Source organism: Salmo salar, chromosome 12 (genome assembly GCF_965601325.2).
Source record: "Salmo salar chromosome 12, fSalSal1, whole genome shotgun sequence".
Classification (NCBI taxonomy): Eukaryota; Metazoa; Chordata; class Actinopteri; order Salmoniformes; family Salmonidae; genus Salmo; species Salmo salar.
This window is the reverse complement of record NC_138302.1, coordinates 106,069,472-106,082,764: the sequence shown is the minus strand read 5'-3', so window position 1 is coordinate 106,082,764 and position 13,293 is coordinate 106,069,472. Positions and strand designations below refer to the sequence as shown.

At 37.8% G+C, this 13,293-nt stretch overlaps 1 protein-coding gene across 4 annotated transcripts in view; it reads right to left on the bottom strand.

The window, feature by feature from the left end:
- The window catches only part of LOC106566264 (lysine-specific demethylase phf2), a 215,829-nt gene that overhangs the window by 152,707 nt on the left and 49,829 nt on the right, over window positions 1-13,293 (bottom strand). For all 4 annotated transcript variants that reach the window (XM_082959534.1, XM_082959532.1, XM_082959536.1 and 1 more), the window contains exon 3: window positions 3,962-4,070. In XM_082959534.1, coding sequence (XP_082815660.1) covers window positions 3,962-4,070 — 109 coding nt within the window. The remainder of the gene's footprint in view (window positions 1-3,961; window positions 4,071-13,293) is intronic.

The window sequence follows — 13,293 nt, the reverse complement described above, 5'->3', positions numbered from 1 at the left end:
TAATCCTGTCTGAGCTGTATTAGTACTGTCTGATAATCCTGTCTGAGATGTATTAGTACTGTCTGATAATCCTGTCTGACAGGGTAAGAGACAGGTTGGAGTTAAATTAAATCTGCTTTAAGGAGATTGACACAGAGAGAGTCGCTGTTTAAAAACTAACTAGCTACATATCCTACACAAACAAACACACACACACGATACAGTCGACCTTCGAGCCGCTACAGAGGGTGGGGCATAAGGCCCGGTACATCACTGGGGCCCAGTACACCTTTACAGTGCTTTAGGAAAGTATTCAGACCCCTTGACTTTTTACACATTTTATTACATTACAGTCTTATTCTAAAATGGATTAAATATAACAATTTCCTCATCAATCTACACACAATACCACATAATTACAAAGTGAAAACAGGTTTTTAGAAATTTGAGCAAATTTATTACAAATAAAAAAACAGAAATACATTATTTCCATAAGTATTCAGACCCTTCACTATGAGACTGTAAATTGAGCTCAGGTGCATCCTGTTTCCATTGATCATCCTTGAGATGTTTCTACAACTTGATAAGAGTCCACCTGTGGTAAATTCAATTGGTTGGACATGATTTGGAAAGGCACACACCTGTCTATATAAGGTCCCACAGTTGACAGTGCATGTCAGAGCAAAAACCAAGCCATGAGGTGGAAGGAATTGTCCGTAGAGCTCCGAGACAGGATTGCGTTGAGGCCTGAATGCCAAGTGTCACGTCTGGACCAAACCTGGCACCATCCCTACGGTGAAGCATGGTGGTGGCAACATCATGCTGTGGGGATGTTTTTCAGCGGCAGGGACTGGAGACTAGTCAGGATCGAGGGAAAGATGAACGGAGCAAAGTACAGAGAGCTCCTTGATGAAAACCTGCCCCAGAGCGCTCAGGACCTCAGACTGGGGCGAAGGTTCACCTTCAACAGGACAATGACCCTAAGCACAAGCTTGGTTACATCAGACCAGAGAATGTTGTTTCTCATGGTCTAAGAGTCCTTTAGGTGCCTTTTGGTCCAACTCCAAGCAGACTGTCATGTGCTTTTACTGAGGAGTGGCTTTTGTCTTGCCACTCTACCATAAAGGCCTGATTGGTGGAGTGCTGCAGAGATGGTTGTCCTTCTGGAAGTTTCTCCCATCTCCACAGAGGAACTCTGGAGCTCTGTCAGAGTGACCATCGGGTTCTTGGTCACCTCCCTGACCAAGGCCCTTCTCCCCCGATCAGTTTGGCCAGGTGGACAGCTCTAGGAAGAGTCTTGGTGGTTCCAAACTTCTTCCATTTCAGAATGATGGAGGACACTGTGTTCTTGGGGACCTTCAACGCTGCAGAAATGTTTTGGTACCCTTCCCCAGATCTGTGGCTCAACACCATCCTGTCTCTGAGCTCTATGGACAATTCCTTCCACCTCACGGCTTGGTTTTTGCTCTGACATGCACTGTCAACTGTGGGACCTTATATAGACAGGTGTGTGTCTTTCCAAATCATGTCCAATCAACTGAATTTACCACAGGTGGACTCTTATCAAGTTGTAGAAACATCTCAAGGATAATCAATGGAAACAGGATGCACCTGAGCTCAATTTCTAGTCTCATAGCAAATGGTCTGAATACTTATGGAAATAAGTTATTTATTCATTTTATTTTTAATACATTTGCAAAATTGAATAAAAACCTGTTTTCACTTTGTCTTTATGGGGTATTGTGCGTAGATTGATGATGAAATAAATATATTTCATCCATTTTAGAATGAGGCTGTAATCTCATTCTAAATTAGTCAAGGGATCTAAATAAATAAAAAAATTCTTTTTTTTTTCACCTTGTATTTAACCAGGTATTTATATATATATATATAACCCTTTATTTAACCAGGTATTTATATATTATATATATAACCCTAACCCTTTATTTAACCAGGTAGGCCAGTTGAGAACAAGTTCTCATTTACAACTGAGACCTGGCCAAGATAAAGCAAAGCAGTTCGACACAAACAACACAGAGTTACACATGGAGTTAAACAAACATACAGTCAATAACACAATAGAAAAAGTCTATATATAGTGTGTGCAAATGGCGTGAGGAGGTAAGGCAATAAATAGGCCGTAGTAGCGAAGAATTACAATTTAGAAAATTAACACTGGAGTGATAGATGAGCAGAGGATGGTGTGTAAGTAGAGATACTGGTGTGCAAAAGAGCAGAAAGTAAATAAAAACAATATGGGGATGAGGTAGGTAGATTGGGTGGGCTATTTACAGATGGGCTATGTACAGCTGCAGCGATCGGTTAGCTGCTCAGAGAGCTGATGTTTAAAGTTAGTGAGGGAAATAAAAGTCTCCAGCTTCCCTGTATATAACCATGTTATTACCCGGTACTTCCTGTATATAGCCATGTTATTACCTGGTACTACCTGTATATAGCCATGTTATTACCTGGTACTCCCTGTATATAGCCATGTTACTACCTGGTACTTCCTGTATATAGCCATGTTATTACCTGGTACTCCCTGTATATAGCCATGTTATTACCTGGTACTCCCTGTATATAGCCATGTTATTACCTGGTACTCCCTGTATATAGCCATGTTATTACCTGGTACTCCCTGTATATAGCCATGTTATTACCTGGTACTTCCTGTATATAGCCATGTTATTACCTGGTACTCCCTGTATATAGCCATGTTATTACCTGGTACTCCCTGTATATAGCCATGTTATTACCTGGTACTCCCTGTATATAGCCATGTTATTACCCGGTACTTCCCTGTATATAAGCCATGTTATTACCCGGTACTCCCTGTATATAGCCATGTTATTAGCCTGGTACTCCCTGTATATAGCCATGTTATTACCTGGTACTTCCCTGTATATAGCCATGTTATTACCTGGTACTCCCTGTATATAAGCCATGTTATTACCTGGTACTCCCTGTATATAGCCATGTTATTACCTGGTACTCCCTGTATATAGCCATGTTATTACCTGGTACTCCCTGTATATAGCCATGTTATTACCTGGTACTCCCTGTATATAGCCATGTTATTACCTGGTACTCCCTGTATATAGCCATGTTATTACCTGGTACTCCCTGTATATAGCCATGTTATTACCTGGTACTCCCTGTATATAGCCATGTTATTACCTGGTACTCCCTGTATATAACCATGTTATTACCCGGTACTCCCTGTATATAGCCATGTTATTACCTGGTACTCCCTGTATATAGCCATGTTATTACCTGGTACTTCGCTGTATATAGCCATGTTATTACCTGGTACTCCCTGTATGTAGCCATGTTATTACCTGGTACTTCCTGTATATAGCCATGTTATTACCTGGCACTCCCTGTATATAGCCATGTTATTACCTGGTACTCCCTGTATGTAGCCATGTTATTACCTGGTACTTCCTGTATATAGCCATGTTATTACCTGGTACTCCCTGTATATAGCCATGTTATTACCTGGTACTCCCTGTATATAGCCATGTTATTACCTGGTACTCCCTGTATATAGCCATGTTATTACCTGGTACTCCCTGTATATAGCCATGTTATTACCTGGTACTCCCTGTATATAGCCATGTTATTACCTGGTACTTCCTGTATATAGCCATGTTATTACCTGGTACTCCCTGTATATAGCCATGTTATTACCTGGTACTCCCTGTATATAGCCATGTTATTACCTGGTACTTCCTGTATGTAGCCATGTTATTACCTGGTACTTCCTGTATGTAGCCATGTTATTACCTGGTACTTCCTGTATATAACCATGTTATTTTTATTCTTACTGTTATTCACTGTGCATTTATCCCAACTTTTTGTAAAAAAATATATATATCTTTAACGCTGCATTGTTGGAAAAGGACCTTTCACTGTTACTCTACACCTGGTTTTTAGAATGCAGGTGAGGAATAAAATGGATTTGATTTGAGCAGTTGTTTACCTGGGGAAGGTGCGACTGCGTAGCTCCTTGATGAACACCTGACTGCCGTTCTGAACAGCTCTGATGTCTCTCTGTCCCGTGTCCTGTTTAGTCCTTTTCTTGTTTTTCACTAAAACACAAAGACAAGAACAAGACCGTTAGTCACAGCAGGGTCCTATTCACTATTCACTAGACACTATTCACTATTCACTAGACACTATTCACTAGACACTATTCACTAGACACTATTCACTAGACACTATTCACTAGACACTATTCACTAGACACTATTCACTAGACACTATTCACTATTCACTAGACACTATTCACTAGACACTATTCACTATTCACTAGACACTATTCACTATTCACTATTCACTAGACACTATTCACTATTCACTAGACACTATTCACTAGACACTATTCACTATTCACTATTCACTAGACACTATTCACTAGACACTATTCACTAGACACTATTCACTATTCACTAGACACTATTCACTAGACACTATTCACTAGACACTATTCACTAGACACTATTCACTAGACACTATTCACTAGACACTATTCACTATTCACTATTCACTATTCACTAGACACTAGACACTATTCACTAGACACTATTCACTATTCACTATTCACTAGACACTATTCACTAGACACTATTCACTAGACACTATTCACTAGACACTATTCACTATTCACTAGACACTATTCACTAGACACTATTCACTATTCACTAGACACTATTCACTAGACACTATTCACTAGACACTATTCACTAGACACTATTCACTATTCACTATTCACTATTCACTAGACACTATTCACTAGACACTATTCACTATTCACTAGACACTATTCACTATTCACTATTCACTATTCACTAGACACTAGACACTATTCACTAGACACTATTCACTAGACACTATTCACTATTCACTATTCACTAGACACTATTCACTAGACACTATTCACTATTCACTAGACACTATTCACTAGACACTATTCACTAGACACTATTCACTATTCACTATTCACTAGACACTAGACACTAGACACTATTCACTAGACACTATTCACTAGACACTATTCACTAGACACTATTCACTATTCACTATTCACTAGACACTATTCACTAGACACTAGACACTATTCACTATTCACTAGACACTATTCACTAGACACTATTCACTAGACACTATTCACTAGACACTATTCACTAGACACTATTCACTAGACACTATTCACTAGACACTATTCACTAGACACTATTCACTAGACACTATTCACTAGACACTAGACACTATTCACTAGACACTAGACACTATTCACTAGACACTATTCACTAGACACTATTCACTAGACACTATTCACTAGACACTATTGACTAGACACTATTGACTAGACACTATTGACTATTCACTAGACACTAGACACTAGACACTATTCACTAGACACTATTCACTAGACACTAGACACTAGACACTATTCACTAGACACTATTCACTAGACACTAGACACTATTCACTAGACACTAGACACTAGACACTAGACACTATTCACTAGACACTATTCACTAGACACTAGACACTAGACACTATTCACTAGACACTATTCACTAGACACTAGACACTATTCACTAGACACTATTCACTAGACACTAGACACTAGACACTAGACACTATTCACTAGACACTAGACACTATTCACTAGACACAAGACACTATTCACTAGACACTATTCACTATTCACTAGACACTATTCACTAGACACTATTCACTAGACACTATTCACTAGACACTATTCACTAGACACTATTCACTAGACACTAGACACTATTCACTAGACACTAGACACTAGACACTATTCACTAGACACTATTCACTAGACACTATTCACTAGACACTATTGACTAGACGCTATTGACTAGACACTATTGACTATTCACTAGACACTAGACACTAGACACTATTCACTAGACACTATTCACTAGACACTAGACACTAGACACTATTCACTAGACACTATTCACTAGACACTAGACACTATTCACTAGACACTAGACACTATTCACTAGACACTATTCACTAGACACTATTCACAAGACACTATTCACTAGACACTATTCACTAGACACTAGACACTATTCACTAGACACTATTCACTATTCACTAGACACTATTCACTAGACACTATTCACTAGACACTATTCACTAGACACTATTCACTATTCACTATTCACTAGACACTATTCACTAGACACTATTGACTAGACGCTATTGACTAGACACTATTGACTATTCACTAGACACTAGACACTATTCACTAGACACTATTCACTAGACACTAGACACTAGACACTATTCACTAGACACTATTCACTAGACACTAGACACTATTCACTATTCACTAGACACTATTCACTAGACACTAGACACTAGACACTATTCACTAGACACTATTCACTAGACACTATTCACTAGACACTAGACACTAGACACTAGACACTATTCACTAGACACTATTCACTAGACACTATTCACTAGACACTATTCACTAGACACTATTGACTAGACACTATTGACTAGACACTATTGACTATTCACTATTCACTAGACACTAGACACTATTGACTATTCACTAGACACTAGACACTATTCACTAGACACTATTCACTAGACACTAGACACTATTCACTAGACACTATTCACTAGACACTATTCACTAGACACTAGACACTATTCACTAGACACTAGACACTATTCACTAGACACTATTCACTAGACACTAGACACTATTCACTAGACACTATTCACTAGACACTAGACACTATTCACTAGACACTAGACACTATTCACTAGACACTAGACACTATTCACTAGACACTATTCACTAGACACTATTCACTAGACACTAGACACTAGACACTAGACACTATTCACTAGACACTATTCACTAGACACTAGACACTAGACACTATTCACTAGACACTAGACACTATTCACTAGACACTAGACACTATTCACTAGACACTATTCACTAGACACTAGACACTAGACACTAGACACTATTCACTATTCACTAGACACTAGACACTATTCACTAGACACTTTTCACTAGACACTTTTCACTAGACACTATTCACTAGACACTATTCACTAGACACTATTCACTAGACACTATTCACTATTCACTAGACACTATTCACTAGACACTATTCACTAGACACTAGACACTATTCACTAGACACTATTCACTAGACACTATTCACTAGACACTATTCACTAGACACTAGACACTAGACACTATTCACTATTCACTAGACACTATTCACTAGACACTATTCACTAGACACTATTCACTATTCACTATTCACTAGACACTATTCACTATTCACTAGACACTATTCACTAGACACTATTCACTAGACACTAGACACTAGACACTATTCACTAGACACTATTCACTAGACACTATTGACTAGACACTATTGACTAGACACTATTGACTATTCACTATTCACTAGACACTAGACACTATTCACTAGACACTATTCACTAGACACTATTCACTAGACACTATTCACTAGACACTAGACACTATTCACTAGACACTAGACACTATTCACTAGACACTATTCACTAGACACTATTCACTAGACACTAGACACTATTCACTAGACACTATTCACTATTCACTAGACACTAGACACTAGACACTAGACACTATTCACTAGACACTAGACACTATTCACTAGACACTATTCACTAGACACTATTCACTAGACACTATTCACTAGACACTAGACACTAGACACTATTCACTAGACACTATTCACTAGACACTATTGACTAGACACTATTGACTAGACACTATTGACTATTCACTATTCACTAGACACTATTCACTAGACACTAGACACTATTCACTAGACACTAGACACTATTCACTAGACACTAGACACTATTCACTAGACACTAGACACTATTCACTAGACACTAGACACTATTCACTAGACACTAGACACTATTCACTAGACACTAGACACTATTCACTAGACACTATTCACTAGACACTAGACACTATTCACTAGACACTATTCACTAGACACTAGACACTATTCACTAGACACTATTCACTATTCACTAGACACTATTCACTAGACACTATTCACTAGACACTATTCACTAGACACTTGACACTATTCACTATTCACTAGACACTATTCACTAGACACTAGACACTATTCACTAGACACTATTCACTAGACACTATTCACTAGACACTATTCACTAGACACTATTCACTAGACACTATTGACTAGACACTATTGACTAGACACTATTGACTATTCACTATTCACTAGACACTATTCACTAGACACTAGACACTATTCACTAGACACTAGACACTATTCACTAGACACTAGACACTATTCACTAGACACTAGACACTATTCACTAGACACTAGACACTATTCACTAGACACTAGACACTATTCACTAGACACTAGACACTATTCACTAGACACTATTCACTAGACACTAGACACTATTCACTAGACACTATTCACTAGACACTAGACACTATTCACTAGACACTATTCACTATTCACTAGACACTATTCACTAGACACTATTCACTAGACACTATTCACTAGACACTTGACACTATTCACTATTCACTAGACACTATTCACTAGACACTAGACACTATTCACTAGACACTATTCACTAGACACTATTCACTAGACACTATTGACTAGACACTATTGACTAGACACTATTGACTATTCACTAGACACTAGACACTATTGACTAGACACTATTGACTAGACACTATTGACTATTCACTAGACACTAGACACTATTCACTAGACACTAGACACTAGACACTATTCACTAGACACTAGACACTATTCACTATTCACTAGACACTAGACACTATTCACTATTCACTAGACACTAGACACTAGACACTATTCACTAGACACTATTCACTAGACACTAGACACTATTCACTAGACACTAGACACTATTCACTATTCACTATTCACTAGACACTAGACACTAGACACTATTCACTAGACACTATTCACTAGACACTATTCACTAGACACTAGACACTATTCACTAGACACTAGACACTAGACACTATTCACTAGACACTAGACACTAGACACTATTCACTAGACACTATTCACTAGACACTAGACACTAGACACTAGACACTATTCACTAGACACTAGACACTATTCACTAGACACTATTCACTAGACACTATTCACTAGACACTAGACACTAGACACTATTCACTAGACACTAGACACTATTCACTAGACACTATTCACTAGACACTATTCACTAGACACTATTCACTAGACACTATTCACTATTCACTAGACACTATTCACTAGACACTAGACACTAGACACTATTCACTATTCACTAGACACTATTCACTAGACACTATTCACTAGACACTATTCACTAGACACTAGACACTAGACACTATTCACTAGACACTAGACACTAGACACTATTCACTATTCACTATTCACTAGACACTATTCACTAGACACTAGACACTATTCACTATTCACTAGACACTATTCACTAGACACTATTCACTAGACACTATTCACTAGACACTATTCACTAGACACTATTCACTAGACACTATTCACTATTCACTATTCACTAGACACTATTCACTAGACACTATTCACTAGACACTAGACACTATTCACTAGACACTAGACACTATTCACTAGACACTATTCACTAGACACTATTCACTAGACACTATTCACTAGACACTATTGACTAGACACTATTGACTAGACACTATTGACTATTCACTAGACACTAGACACTAGACACTATTCACTAGACACTATTCACTAGACACTAGACACTAGACACTATTCACTAGACACTATTCACTAGACACTATTCACTAGACACTAGACACTATTCACTAGACACTATTCACTAGACACTAGACACTAGACACTATTCACTAGACACTATTCACTAGACACTAGACACTATTCACTAGACACTATTCACTAGACACTAGACACTATTCACTAGACACTATTCACTAGACACTAGACACTAGACACTAGACACTATTCACTAGACACTAGACACTATTCACTAGACACAAGACACTATTCACTAGACACTATTCACTATTCACTAGACACTATTCACTAGACACTATTCACTAGACACTATTCACTAGACACTATTCACTAGACACTATTCACTAGACACTAGACACTATTCACTAGACACTAGACACTAGACACTATTCACTAGACACTATTCACTAGACACTATTCACTAGACACTATTGACTAGACGCTATTGACTAGACACTATTGACTATTCACTAGACACTAGACACTAGACACTATTCACTAGACACTATTCACTAGACACTAGACACTAGACACTATTCACTAGACACTATTCACTAGACACTAGACACTATTCACTAGACACTAGACACTATTCACTAGACACTATTCACTAGACACTATTCACAAGACACTATTCACTAGACACTATTCACTAGACACTAGACACTAGACACTAGACACTATTCACTAGACACTATTCACTATTCACTAGACACTATTCACTAGACACTATTCACTAGACACTATTCACTAGACACTATTCACTATTCACTATTCACTAGACACTATTCACTAGACACTATTGACTAGACGCTATTGACTAGACACTATTGACTATTCACTAGACACTAGACACTATTCACTAGACACTATTCACTAGACACTAGACACTAGACACTATTCACTAGACACTATTCACTAGACACTAGACACTATTCACTATTCACTAGACACTATTCACTAGACACTAGACACTAGACACTATTCACTAGACACTATTCACTAGACACTATTCACTAGACACTAGACACTAGACACTATTCACTAGACACTATTCACTAGACACTATTCACTAGACACTATTCACTAGACACTATTGACTAGACACTATTGACTAGACACTATTGACTATTCACTATTCACTAGACACTAGACACTATTGACTATTCACTAGACACTAGACACTATTCACTAGACACTATTCACTAGACACTAGACACTATTCACTAGACACTATTCACTAGACACTATTCACTAGACACTATTCACTAGACACTAGACACTATTCACTAGACACTAGACACTAGACACTAGACACTATTCACTAGACACTATTCACTAGACACTAGACACTATTCACTAGACACTATTCACTAGACACTAGACACTAGACACTATTCACTAGACACTAGACACTATTCACTAGACACTAGACACTATTCACTAGACACTATTCACTAGACACTAGACACTAGACACTATTCACTAGACACTATTCACTAGACACTAGACACTAGACACTATTCACTAGACACTAGACACTATTCACTAGACACTAGACACTATTCACTATTCACTAGACACTATTCACTAGACACTAGACACTAGACACTATTCACTATTCACTAGACACTAGACACTATTCACTAGACACTTTTCACTAGACACTTTTCACTAGACACTATTCACTAGACACTATTCACTAGACACTATTCACTAGACACTATTCACTAGACACTATTCACTATTCACTAGACACTATTCACTAGACACTATTCACTAGACACTAGACACTATTCACTAGACACTATTCACTAGACACTATTCACTAGACACTATTCACTAGACACTAGACACTAGACACTATTCACTAGACACTATTCACTAGACACTATTCACTAGACACTATTCACTATTCACTATTCACTAGACACTATTCACTATTCACTAGACACTATTCACTAGACACTATTCACTAGACACTAGACACTAGACACTATTCACTAGACACTATTCACTAGACACTATTGACTAGACACTATTGACTAGACACTATTGACTATTCACTATTCACTAGACACTAGACACTATTCACTAGACACTATTCACTAGACACTATTCACTAGACACTATTCACTAGACACTAGACACTATTCACTAGACACTAGACACTATTCACTAGACACTATTCACTAGACACTATTCACTAGACACTAGACACTATTCACTAGACACTATTCACTATTCACTAGACACTAGACACTAGACACTATTCACTAGACACTAGACACTATTCACTAGACACTATTCACTAGACACTATTCACTAGACACTATTCACTAGACACTAGACACTAGACACTATTCACTAGACACTATTCACTAGACACTATTGACTAGACACTATTGACTAGACACTATTGACTATTCACTATTCACTAGACACTATTCACTAGACACTAGACACTATTCACTAGACACTAGACACTATTCACTAGACACTATTCACTATTCACTAGACACTAGACACTATTCACTAGACACTAGACACTATTCACTAGACACTAGACACTATTCACTAGACACTAGACACTATTCACTAGACACTAGACACTATTCACTAGACACTATTCACTAGACACTAGACACTATTCACTAGACACTATTCACTAGACACTAGACACTATTCACTAGACACTATTCACTATTCACTAGACACTATTCACTAGACACTATTCACTAGACACTATTCACTAGACACTAGACACTATTCACTATTCACTAGACACTATTCACTAGACACTAGACACTATTCACTAGACACTATTCACTAGACACTATTCACTAGACACTATTGACTAGACACTATTGACTAGACACTATTGACTATTCACTAGACACTAGACACTATTGACTAGACACTATTGACTAGACACTATTGACTATTCACTAGACACTAGACACTATTCACTAGACACTAGACACTAGACACTAGACACTAGACACTATTCACTAGACACTAGACACTATTCACTATTCACTAGACACTAGACACTATTCACTATTCACTAGACACTAGACACTATTCACTAGACACTATTCACTAGACACTAGACACTATTCACTAGACACTAGACACTATTCACTATTCACTATTCACTAGACACTAGACACTAGACACTAGACACTATTCACTAGACACTATTCACTAGACACTATTCACTAGACACTAGACACTATTCACTAGACACTAGACACTAGACACTAGACACTATTCACTAGACACTAGACACTAGACACTATTCACTAGACACTATTCACTAGACACTAGACACTAGACACTATTCACTAGACACTAGACACTAGACACTATTCACTAGACACTATTCACTAGACACTATTCACTAGACACTAGACAC